The sequence below is a fragment of the Myotis brandtii genome, unplaced genomic scaffold (genome assembly GCF_000412655.1).
Source record: "Myotis brandtii unplaced genomic scaffold, ASM41265v1 scaffold1137, whole genome shotgun sequence".
In the NCBI taxonomy this organism is placed as follows: Eukaryota; Metazoa; Chordata; class Mammalia; order Chiroptera; family Vespertilionidae; genus Myotis; species Myotis brandtii.
Window position 1 is genome coordinate 373,077 of NW_005353916.1, and position 13,349 is coordinate 386,425.

A 13,349-nucleotide genomic window follows, 5' to 3' on the forward strand; every position below is an offset into this window, starting at 1 on the left:
CTTTTTTACGCGAAAAATGTATCGCGGGGAAATGAGTCCTGGGCAGCCCAATAGAAAACGCGAATTCCTAGGAAATGAGCAGAATCCCCCCCCCCCCGACTTTTCTGAAGATGAAGGTGCGGAGGGGGTGGAGGCGCCCCGGGAGGTGCTGCCTCTGACAAATGCCTCGTGTCCTTTCCGCGCCGAGCAGGGCCGTGCGAACCGTGTGTGATGCCGTGACACGGGCGGGCGGTGCTGCCGGACTCGGGGCCTGCCCGTTGGAAAGGGGGAGATGCTGGGGGTCGGTCTGTCTGGCCGCCTTGGTTAGGATTTCTCAGGCTGCCCTCGGCGTTCAGAAACGCGCTTGTGTGTTTAAGGGTTTCTGGTAAAGGACTGTGTTTATCGGCTTCTCTTTACAAGCGAAGGTTAATATTTGCTCCCGTTACACGGTTTGGAATAAGCACTCAGCTTCAGGGGGGAAAGGTGTTCCTGTAGTGGGTGGGTGGTTATTTTTATTTTTATTTTTTAATGAATGTAAGTGCCAGTGAGCTGTGGGAGTCTGCGGAATTTCGGTGACCGGCTGGAGAAGCTTTCCTGAGTTGTAGAGCCATTAAAGTTTCTTTGTTTAATGTTGGAGGCAACTAACAGTTGTTTTTGTAGCAAGACCTTGATGAGGCATGCGCCATAGCCATTGATTGATTTACTTGACAGTTGTCGATAGCGGAGATGACAGCAAGTGCATAACTGTGAGTGCTTTTTTTTTGCACACACGTCAGAATTAATTACATTGGGAAAGTCTGACCTTTATTTGCCTTTTTGTGTGTGTGTGTGTATAAAGGCAACACATTCACGTATTCTAGAATTACGTTCTCCACTTAGAGTGGGGTATGTTTAAAGTATTCTTAGAGTTGAGAATTGCTTTCCTGATAAATTCCTACTTATGAGAAATTGTATCTTTGTAGTGTGGTACAAAAGAGAAACATCTAATTCTTGAGAAGCACATATTTTGTTTAAATGTCATGTCAAAATTGTTAGGCATGATCATGCTGGTTGGTATATGTTGTGTGATTTTTATTTTTTTTTTGAAATTATTTTCATTGACAGTGGTGCTGTCTTAGGTATGCTGTTCTAGTTAATTCTCATAATCCAGTTTGGTAAATATCCCCGTTTTATAGATGAGAAAGCTGAGATTCTAACTATTATAAAACAACTAAGGAGGGAGCTGAATTTGAACCTAGAACTGATTTTAAAACTCGTGCTCACAGAATGCTCTATACTATAGAGTCTATAGTGTGCAGATTGGAAACACCTTCTGTCCCTGAAACTCTCCTCTAGCCTCTCCTACACCCCAAAGGGAGAGTTCCATTCTTATCTTAGTATTGACATTTTCCACGGGTAGTAAACCACTGAATTTCCACCTTCCAGGTTTTTATAGTTAAGGAAAGTGAACTACACAGATTAAGCAGCTTAACTTGCTAGTTAATGGAGTGGTCTTGACTCCCAAAGTAATTTTACTTTGAAAAGGTGATGTATGTGTATGTTCCAAGGTTTAAAAATAGTACAAAAGGGTCGGCCTCGCTTTCCCACCAGACCCACTTTCCAGAGGTGACCAGTGTCATCACTTCCATTTGTACAGCAAATATGTCCTGCTTATGCAAGTGTAGGTAATTTACATAGAGAGCCCTCTTTTTAACACATATTTTCATTGTTTAAGGCTGTATTCATTTGTTAGAAGTCTGTTATTACTGTCCAGGCAGGTTACTGTATTTCTAATCTTTGCTGTTAAAAGTCATGCTGGCAAGGCAGCATAGTATTACAGTTAGAGGTGTGGGTTCTGAAGTTCAAGTCCTGCTTATGTTAAACATTAGTGACCTTTGGCACGTTACTTATTATCATCTCCTTTTCTTTGTTTTATGGTCTGTAAAATGGGCCAGTATAAATTTACTTTATAGGGTTGTTGTAAAGAGGATAGATACATAAAATACTGAGAGCTTTAGTAAAATTTGAAAAATTCGTTATTGTTATACATCTCTATGTATACCTTTGGCACTATTACTGGCAGTACAGTTTCTGAATAGAAAGTATGAGTGTTTGAAATTTTCATAAGATGTTGCCAAATTGCCCTTCAGAGGGGTCATATGAATTTATACAATCACCGTCCTGCCTTGCTTCTAACAGATGAATGAAATATTATAATGTCATTGTAGATACATGACCTGTAATTTGATTTTGGCTTTTTGAAAAGATCTTAAAGAAAATGCTGGGGTTTTTTGCATTCCTGAATGTGTTCTAAACTATCTTTCTGCCATTTCACACCAGACTTAAATTCATTTTTTAGGATCAATTGAAAAAAGTCATTTGCTGCTTTAGAAAGAATTTGAGAAATAAGTTTCTGAACTATGCTCTGGGATGTTGGCTTTCTGCTAAGATCTTTTGTAAAGGATTAGCAAAATTTCGACTCTTCCATCTTCAAAACCTGTGGAGATTAATCAACTTTTTTGTTTTAAGGTTGGCTAAAGTTTGGTATTATTAAGGGGGGGAAATGGTTTAAAAGGCAACAATGATTACACTTTCTCCTTTTTTAGATATAAGCCAATAGTTGATCCACCACATACCTCAGGCTTCCTTTAGTCATTAGGGTGCTTTCCTCTTACTAATTGTTTCCCCAAATAACTTTAGCAGCACTCTGCTTTAGTTACTCCCTCACCTCCCTCCCCCCCCCCCCCCAAAAAAAACCAAACCCAAAAAATCCCATGCCAAGAAAGCATCTATTTAGGAATCTCTGCCTCTGCATAGCTGGGATATTTTAGGCATGGCACTCTGACTAGCAGCTGAAGTGCTGGCCATGAACTACTGACACCTGTTGAGAAGTGCCAGTAGTTTTAATTTCTGAAATCTCCAGAATTATTTACATATGTCAACTATTAGATCACTTGGTGTATCTCATTTCCTTATTCATTAAGCACATATTTAGTAGTTGTCATTCGGCAGGCAGTATTCTAGGAGCTAAATATTAGAGTTTTTATTTGGAGTACAACTGTCTTGTGTAGTGAAACTTGGGACTTGTATGATAGTGACTATTTCTGAGAACACTCTGCCATATTGGATTGCTACAAAATGCTGTACAGGGAGCTTAATTTTTGTGCTAACAAACTTTAAGGCTTCAAGTAGAAGCATTGATTTGTAACATAGGAAGCTGTCTTTGATTATGACAAATTGCTAAGTGGGATATAACATACACTTGAGTTATTATTAGTGCTTCTACCTTAGAGTGATCTGAATTCTTATTCCTTAGTTCTTTTCTTAACTACATTTGAAATAGAGTTCACAATATAGGCAATTGATGAAAACTGTATTTTTTTCTTTTGAGAAAATTTTCCAAGTGTGAATTAATGATCTCCTAAGAGCATCTGTTCAAAAGAGAATTTTAGAACCCTTTGCGGAAAATGGAGATGAGGCAAACCTGACTATAAATTACTCTTGCACCTCCACCCTCCCAAACATTGTTGACAGGCATGAAATCGCTTGCCTGTGAGGCATTTAACTAATGTGTATTTTCTGTAAACCATTGGAAAGAATGGGTGCATTTTTTAATTGAAAGTACAGTAAGCAACATTTTAAAATTATGTCTTTTTAAAAACATGAAAATTACAGTTAACTTACTCTGGATCTTTTTTAAGCTAATTCAAAAGAAATTTTACATTACACTAGCAGTGAATAAGAGGTGCTTCTTCTCTGTATCCTCATCAGCACGTGTTAACATTAATTTTTATTTTTGCTCTTTTAATAGGTGTGCAGTGAAATCTAATTAATATTGGTGTTGAGCATCTTTTCTTGTTCTTATTTGCCGTCAGTATATCCTCTTCTGTGAAACTTCTCTTGCTCGTTTTCTAAGTAGATTTTTTTTAAGTCTGGTTTTGAGAGGTTTTTGTATATTCTAGATCCTGGTCCCTGTCTTATATGGGGTTTGCAAATACTTTTTTTCTCCCTATATCTTGTTTTTGCATCCTCGGTGAGCTCCTTTGTAGAGCAAAAATTTTTATTTGATGAAAGACGGTTTATCAGATTTTTTTTTCTCATGAGATATGTTTTTGATGTCATATCTAAAAAATCTTAACCAAGTTTTAAGTACCGAAGGTTTTCCCTATAGTTTTTTTAATTTATAGTGAGTCTTGAAATTGGGTAACTTCTTTTTCAAAGTAGTTTTAGCTATTCTAGTTCCTTTGCCTTCCCATATAATTTTAGAAAAAATTCTTATCAGTACCAATAACAAAAATCTCAGTAAGATTTTGCTAGGAGTTGTATTGAAGTTTCTTTAAAAAAATAGACATACACTTACCCATGCTATACAGAAATCACACTTCAGGACATTTGTCTCAGAGGAATGAAAACTTATGCTCACAAAGGGTCTATATACACAAATATTTATAACAGTTTTATTTGCAATAGCTGAAAACTGGAGACAACCAAAATGTCCTTCAAGAGATGAATTGCTAAATAAGTTGTATATCCATCCCATGGAATGCTACTCAGCAATAAGAAGGAACATACTAATAAAAGCCATTCACAAAGTCACGTACTATACAATCCAATTTCTGCAACATTTTCAAAATGACAAAATTAGAGATGAAAAAGAGAATGGTGGTTGTCGGGGCTTAGAAATGGTACCAAGCAAGGAGTGGGGTGGCAAGGGATAGAGTCAGGGAGAGCTCTGTGATGATGAAATAACTCTGTATCTTGTGCTTAGGGGATGGTTACACAAATCCACACGTGGCAAAGAAGTATTGCACATGTTGTACCAATATCAGTGTCCTGGTTTTGAAGTACTTTTCATGCGTTGTGATTGTGCTTGAGTTTATTTCTGAAAAAGTATCACTTATGTTTCTTGTTCTACTTGTGGACATTTTAGAAAAAGATAGAAATTCACTTGGCAAATAGACTTTTATAAATCAGTGAAAAGGGGAAAATAAATAATATAAGGGAAATATCGATTTACACAGTTGATACATATCAAGCTGGAATATTCAGGCTGCCTTTTTCTCTTCTGTATTAATACATTAGCTTGCTGAAAGAAAGAAATGTGAATAACATACTTGTATTTCTGCTAAGACTATTTCAGTCATACGTATTACACTGTATCATTGTCCTGAATCTAGTTTTTAAATTATGAGTAGACAAGTATTTTTAAAGTTTAGAAAACTGTAGATATAATACTTTACCTTTTTAAGCTTCAGCTGTTCTAAACTACTTACCAGAGGGCCAACCTACTTGTCTTTGCTTGGTGGAATATAAAATGCTTAGCACATGAGATACTAATTATTGTATAAAGCTGAGAATCTCAGTTTTTAATGGGGTTAACAATGAAAATTTCCACATTGATTAATATTTGTGCCTGTGTGTTTTTCTCCTTGGACATTCTTTTCTTGCCATGAAGAATATGTTCTCCAGTTTTTGGTCAGAAGCAGACTCTCTCCACAGTCAATAATCAGGATAGGAATGGAGTTAACACTTGAAGGAGCTTCAAAAATGACAGTTTTCTGATGATAGTTTCACTTTAAAAGAAAGCAGCACTTTTAAGATGACCGCAGGGCATGAGTGTAATTTGACTCTTTTGTCCCTTTCCCTTCAGCTTTTAATATTTTGGGGTCTTTTTCTACCCTCTTAAAATAAAGCAATAGGTTGTATTTGTGTGTGTGTGTTTGATGCATCCTAAATTCAATTCTTTAATAGTTCTCATACTAAAAAAAATAGGAACTTTTATTTTTAGACTTGTTATATGTCGTGATAAATATTTCAATTCTTCAATGGTATTTATATTAACTTTTTTTCCTTTTCAGATTTTCTCCTGTTTCATAGTCAACCAGAACAATGTTTTACGCACATTTTGTCCTCAGTAAAAGAGGGCCGCTGGCCAAAATTTGGCTAGCGGCCCATTGGGATAAGAAGCTAACCAAAGCCCATGTGTTTGAGTGTAATTTAGAGAGCAGTGTGGAGAGTATCATCTCACCTAAGGTATGTCTGATGTTGATATTTTTATTGCTTTTGTCGATCATTGATGTGTAAAATAGAATTCTATAAAATAACTTAAAGTGGGCATCTGTGTATATTTGGAGCCAAAGAGAGAACCCATAGATTATCCAGAGTTCCAGTTTGATATTCTCATGTAGATATTTTAATTTGCCTCAAGATAAGCATGAAGTCAGGCAGTACCCTAATATTTTATGTTTGGCTTTCTAGATGTTTTTATACTAAATTATGTATGTGGGTGCTTCTCATTTAGGAATTTACAAAATATTCAAAATAAGGACCCATTAATTAGAACAGGTTGCAAGGGGCAGATCTGTCTTATCCACCTAGCAGATAGTATCCATACCACTTGCTCCACCTAAGCTTCACACGACTACTTGCTGTTTCTTGAAGGTTTATCCCCATCTCAGGACTTGTGTACTCGTTGTGATCTTATCCTAAATATTTAATTCCTGTCTAGCTCCCACTAGAATGGAAGCCTCATGAATGTCCTCACCTTATCTGCCTTATGTACTGCTCTGTTCCTGGAGGAGCTTTTATTGACATCCTCTGAAACAGTAGTTTTACCACCCTTGGATTTCACAAATAGTATAACTTAGAGGAACATGAGGTTTTAGTGTTGCCAAAAAGGACCTTTAAAACACAAGAGGTACAATTCACCATTAGCATTTCATTGACGAATAGACATGTTGACTTCAAAAGTGTACGAAGGACACCCGGCTGGTGTGGCTCAGTGGTTGAGCCTTGACCCATGAACCAGAAGGTCTCGGTTCAATTCCTGGTCATTGCATATGCCCAGGTTGCAGGCTTGATCCCCAGTAGGGAGTGTGCAGGAGGCAGCCAATTGATAATTGTTTCTCATTATTGATGTTTCTATCTTTCCCTCTCACTTCCTCTCTCTGAAATAAATAAAAACATGAAAAGATGTTTAAAAATGTACTAAGAATAATCTCGAACTAAGGGAAGTCCTTAAATATTTTATATAAGTATTTTCTACATATAGCATCTGTGTTCTAAAGGTCCTTTCTTGTTCCTTGTATTTATACATACATGCACTAATTGTCCTGTTGGGAAAACATTCCAAATCACAGCTGTCTGGACCAGCATTGGGAGCTCTCTTCTTAGAATTGGCAGTTTGGACATGCTGGCATAATGTGTTAAGTAAGAGTGAGGTGTTCTCAGAGGATTAAAGCGTGGGTGTTGCAGGGACTTGTTCAGAAAAGTTGTGTGGGAAAGTGTATGTTTTAGATGAGGAAAGTGAGAGTTTATATTTGCAAGTAGAGTAAATTATAAAGTGTCTGCGTGTGGAATTTTTGCTAGTTTTAGAGTTATAGCTAGTAGAATTTATTGGCTTTAAATGCATTTCTGTCATGTTATATCCAAGACAATACTAATTTCAAAACTTTATTAGAATGAAAACTTGACAGAGGAGAATAAGTAACCTAATAGTCCTACCACCTAGAGAAACCTTTAGTATTTTGTCGTCTGGACTTTTCACTTGTGCATGTATTTTACACATAATTTTTCTCCCTTTTTTATGCATGTACACAAATACTGCATATAGTAATATGTTTTGTAACAAGACTGCATTCAGGAAAAGTTCTGTTCCTAGCTCTACCGTCATTTTTAATGGTTGTATTGCAGTGTCATAGTCTCCATCCACAGAACTTAAATACAGAAAAACAGAAACAGACTTGACCAAAATTGAAGCAAGGTAATTTGAATATTCATAAATTCACTATAGAAATACCAACGTGTATGATTGTGGGAGGCTGCTCTATGCTCCTGGGATGTTTTAGTATGCAGCATATGTACTGCCTTACCTTTATAATATTCAAAAGCTCTGAATTCCAAAACACATCTGGCCCCTAGGATTCCAGATAAAGAATTGACTTATAATTCATTGTTTTGATTGTGTATGATTTATTTTATCAATCTTTTTAAAATTATCCATGTTTCTTTCTGAATTTTAGAATTTTAATTCCTCTGGTCTTAATGCAATGCAGCCATTAAAAATTATGATCATGTTGTCCAGTCAGCAAGGCTCTGTGGTTGAGCGTCGACCTATGAATCAGGAGGTCATGGTTCTATTCCCAGTCGGGGCACATGCCTGGGTTGTAGGTTCAATCCCCAGTGGGGGGCATGCAGGAAGCAGCTGATCAATGAGTCTCTCTCATCATTGCTGTTCCTATCTCCCTCCCTCCCTCTCTGAAATCAATAAAGGTATATTTTTTAAAAAATCTTTAAAGAAGAAAAATGATGAGTATATGTATACATAAAAGCCTAGAAGGCATACCAAAATCCTAGTAAAGATTTCTCTAGGTGATAGAATTACAGGTTATCTTTATTTTTCTCTTTTTAAAAAACCATTTATTAAACATTGCTTTCTAAATCTTTGTTCACATCTATAAGTCTTTCCTTAAGATTGATGTTTAGGAATGTAATTGAAAGGCCAGGTGATACACTTACATTTTAGATTTCTGATAGGCATTAACAGTTCTTCATGGAGAGTTTACCAGTTCACACTGCCAGTCAAAGTTGTATGGGAGCATGATTTTTACTTTTTTATAGGTATGCTTTACTGAGGTAAATTTATGGAAAAGGAGAAATTTAGCTCTTTAAATTGATATGTGTGGGTAATTAACATGCATAAGCAAATATTGAGGGTGATTTGGCTGAAAAGTTGAACAACAAATTTTTTCATAGTATGTGCAGAGTACTTTGTACCACATTACGGACACTACAAATAGTATGCACCAACAGCCAAAAAAAAAAAGGCATACATCAGGTTCAAGAATGATGTAAAAGATTTCAGAGTATATGTGAAAGAACGAACCCACTTTTAAGAACCGCTTCTAAGTGGGCTTTTGATTGATTTTGCTTTATTGTGATAGAATATAAAGATATTTCCACAGGGTAAAGTGGTGATCTGAAAATTTCTAATATTTGCTCTTGGTGTGCAGTTGAAAATCATGGTTACTTAGAGCAAGTGTCAGACATGTGGCTCAGTTGCACCTGCGTGACATCTCTTCCCTTCCCTGTGGTTGGAACAGCCACTGGCAACTTCTGCAGAACTTTCCCTGGGTATAGAGACCCTGTGTTCTTTATTATACCTGTACTCTTAGCATGAGCTAGCAGCTAAACTCTGAACCAAACTATCCAAAAAGAAAGCCTTTACCCAAACACCACTTGTAAAGGTTCTTAATTCTGGACAAGATAATGGCAAGCAAAGGTTTTCAGGGGTTTTCTGTCTTCCTTTCTTTAGGTGAAGGTGCAGTCAATATTTTAAATTTTCTAAGGCCACATTTTGTTTTCCATTAGGAGCAATAAGTCCGGGTTTTTATCACATTTATTATAATTTTAGACACCTAAGAATTTATAGCAGTAAACTTCATAATTTTTGCTATAACTCATGTCAAGTGGCCATAAATAGCCTGCAAGTTATTATAAATAGAATTCTAGATCCTATAGAGCAGGTACATATAACTTAAAAATAACATGTTTTAGCCCTGGCTGGTTTGGCTCAGTGGAAAGAGCGTTGGCCTGCGGACTGAAGGGTCCCGAGTTCAACTCCCGTCAGGGCCTATGTCCGGGTTGTGGGCTCGATCCCCAGTGTGGGGTGTGCAGGAGGCAGCCAACTGATGATTCTTTCTCATCATTGATGTTTCCATCTCTCCCTCTCCCTTCCTCTCTGAAATCAATAAAAATATATTTTAAAAAATAACATGTTTTATAAGTAACATAATTTCCTTATTATAATTTAAGCGAATGTTTAATAACGTTCTTTGCAACCTTAGAATTTGCTAAGTTTTTATGATATGATTGTGAAAATGATATGGGGAAGTTTGAGTTTATGTTGTCTTATTCCCTCAAAAAATTTTTTTAGTATAGCTAGAGGAATTTTGAATCCTTCCATTTACATTGGGTGTTTACTTCTCTCATTCTTTCCCAACCACTGCACCTCATCCCACATAGATCAAGATCTACCTTGAAAAAAAATAGGCTGAGGAGTATGAAATAAAAGATAGGTACCATTATCCTTTATCAGTATGCTTGCCAGTCAGGTACTAAAAAAAAAAAAAAAAACAACTCAGTGAAAAGTGGCTTAAACAGTAAGGAAGTGAACAGTCTTAATTAGAAGTTTAGAAATAGGAAGGTCCAGGATTGGTTCAGCAGTTAATGATGTCATCCAAGGACTTACCATTCTGAGTTTGTTGGCTTCTTATCCTCATACTTTTGGCCTTGCTAGTACAGGGTGACTGCAAGCAGCTCCAAATCCCTCCTATTTACATTAATGCAGGAAAGGGAGAGAGAAGAGAGGGGCATTCTTCTTTAATGGGAAAATCTTTCTTAGAATCTCTCTGATATACTTTATACTTATTAATCTGGCTGAACTGAGTTGCTAATGCAAGAGTAAGCATTAGCAGAGAAGAATGGAGCAATCATCCTTCAAGGCTGGGGACATTCACTTCCCAAACAAAATCAGTTCAGGGAGCCAGCAAGGAGCAATGGGTCTGGATTGGCAGTCAAAAGTACCACATGCTCCTTAATGTGCTCATGGCAACAATCCATGGAACACCTTAATTTAGTGTCTGCTTCATAGCTACCTTCATGTCTGTGTTAAATTCATGAATTACTGCCAGTCTATCCTTTGGGGTACTTGGGGAATTTACAGGTAAAAGCAGTGAAAAATAAAATAGAGGTGATTGAGGTAACTTCAAATAAATGATAAAAAATATAGAGATAAAGTAAAAACTGCCTATAAATTGAACAAAATATAAGCTTCAAGGTATGATTACCTATAAAACCAGAAAATTAACTTTATAAATTAGATTAGTATTAATATTTTATTCACAGGTGAAGATGGCACTCCGAACATCAGGACATCTCTTACTGGGAGTTGTTCGAATCTATCACAGAAAAGCCAAATATCTCCTTGCAGACTGTAATGAAGCATTCATTAAGATAAAGATGGCTTTTCGGCCAGGTATTGTTGACTTTTTTCTTTTTAAATACTGGACTTTCTCATGTTTGGTGTGAAAAACTGCTAAAAAAATTTATATCTCAGCATGTCCTGTTTTATTTTAATTTCAATACAAAGGGCTCTTCACAGTACAGCAAGGCTGGGAGAGGCAGTGGTTTGAGAGAGGAAACCCACTTTACTTTTGTTCTACCTGTGTGATTATACAATCACCTCTTCTTTGTTCTTCCTTTGGAGCTGCCTTTTTCTTTTAGCCCCTCTTGCAGCGACTTGTGTAGAACTCAGTCATCAGAGGTTCAACTGTTGAAAACCAGTTATATTTTTCTTTTTATTACAGAGCTCAGAAAACAAAATTGAGGATTTTAATTTTTCACAAATAATTTTTAAAGCATTGGTGAAATTTTATTCTAATTAAAGTAATCTGAATGTATAAAAGAGATGCCTTATACAGTATTTTCTACTAAGGTTATGTTCTAGTACTTGAATTTATTTTACTGTATGAATAGTGAAATTTTTAAGATCTGAGATTTTATTTGAATCGCAAATATTTAGGGCAGAGACTGTGATACTTGGGTGATTTCTAACACATAGCTACTAAGTGCATTTTGTTTAAATAACATGATTTTTTTTATTTTTGTCTTTAAAGCAATGTATATTTATTAGACAGCTTGGAAAATATAAAAACTTTAAATCTTGTCTCACTTTCCTTAAAACACCAACTCCTCTTAACATTTGGGGGACTGACTGGTTTGCAGTAATTCCGTATCTTCCTCATACATTTTATGCTTATCTTAAAAACTATTTGTTGATAGGTTCTTTTAAAGACTTATTAGCTTCATGCATAATAGTGCTTTGACTTCTTTTGTAAAGGGAGTAGTATGTCTTATGATTATAGAAAGACAAAAGTACTGTGCTTCAAAGTACTTTACATATGTTATCTACCTTCTAGAATATAACCTTGGGAAATTATACCGACTTTACCTTTCTTGGATCCCTGGATAATCTTGTGTAGCCAGACTTTGAAGCTTCCCATTTCTTTTCCAGGTGTTGTTGACCTGCCTGAGGAAAATCGAGAAGCTGCCTACAATGCCATTACTTTACCTGAAGAATTTCATGACTTTGATCAGCCATTGCCTGACTTAGAGTATGTCTTTTTTTTATTTCTTATTTAATAATTGTTGACTTGGCCTATAAGAAAACATATTATTGGCTTCTAAATATACAGTTTTCCTTGGGAATGTTTTGACATTGAATTAACATTTAGTTAAAATATATACTCTTTCATTAAGGATAGGGGAGCCTAATGGAAGTATGTTTAAGTATTTCTAAATATAACCTAAAAGTGCTTCTATAAGAAAATAGTGTAGAATAGTGATGGCGAACCTTTTGACCTCAGCATGTCAGCATTTTGAAAAACCCTAACTTAACTCTGATGCTGTGTCACATAGAGAAATTTTTTTATATTTGCAACCATAGTAAAACAAAGACATATTTTTGATATTTATTTTATATATTTAAATGCCATTTAACAAAGAAAAATCAACCAAAAAAACGAGTTCGCGTGTCATAGGTTCGCCATCACTGGTGTAGAAGATACCAACTTTAACACAGGTAAGATAGGAGAATTCTCATGTGCTTAGGCCAGAGCTTATGTAAACAGAACAGCTGTCCAGATATATGCTTGATATCATGATACCAGTAAACTTGAACTATTGCTTCATGATTTTTCTTCAGGGAAATATATTAAAATCATCTAGTAAGTTTTGGTTTGTTTTGCCAAGCTATACTCAGCCATAATTTTTGTATTATTTTATTTTAATAAACATAGGAGATAACTTTCTATGAAGAGCATGAAAGGGTCATTGTCACAGCACATTTAAGAGGAGAAAGTTGTACAGAGATGGCCATTATAGCAGAATACTGTATGTAGTATACTTGCTTCCCTCCTTAAGTCCTCAAAATCTAGCTATCACAACCATTACACGGAGTGTGACTGGAAGTTTCCAAGTGATTGATTACTACAGTTGACAACCAAGAAACCCTCTATACCATAAAGATAAAAGTCCCATTTATCTTTTGACAAATTCCTCTGCTTTTTAAAATGTTCTATGACTCCTAATTAAATTTGAGCTATTTTGATTTCTTTGTGAGTTAATTAGTGCTAGGTAGGCATTATCATTATCTACCTAATTTACTGTTTGTTTCCTCTTATACTTATACTAGGGGTCCGGTGCACAAAAATATGTGCACTGGGGGGGGGGGGGTATCCCTAGGTGCCCCTGGTTGGGCTCAGAGCAGGGCTGACTGGGGAGTTGGGGCACCGCCCCCTGTCATGCACAGAGCAGGGCGGATTGGTGGGAGG

At 36.2% G+C, this 13,349-nt stretch overlaps 1 protein-coding gene across 1 annotated transcript in view; it reads left to right on the plus strand.

Moving 5' to 3' along the window:
• Window positions 1-5,816: 5,816 nt before the first annotated feature.
• Window positions 5,817-13,349, plus strand: part of RAD21 (RAD21 cohesin complex component) — a 25,115-nt gene continuing 17,582 nt past the window's right edge. The window contains exons 1-3 of the mRNA XM_005857815.2: window positions 5,817-5,991; window positions 10,864-10,993; window positions 12,032-12,131. Of these exons, the coding sequence (XP_005857877.1) occupies window positions 5,848-5,991; window positions 10,864-10,993; window positions 12,032-12,131 (374 nt within the window). The 5' untranslated portion in view covers window positions 5,817-5,847. The remainder of the gene's footprint in view (window positions 5,992-10,863; window positions 10,994-12,031; window positions 12,132-13,349) is intronic.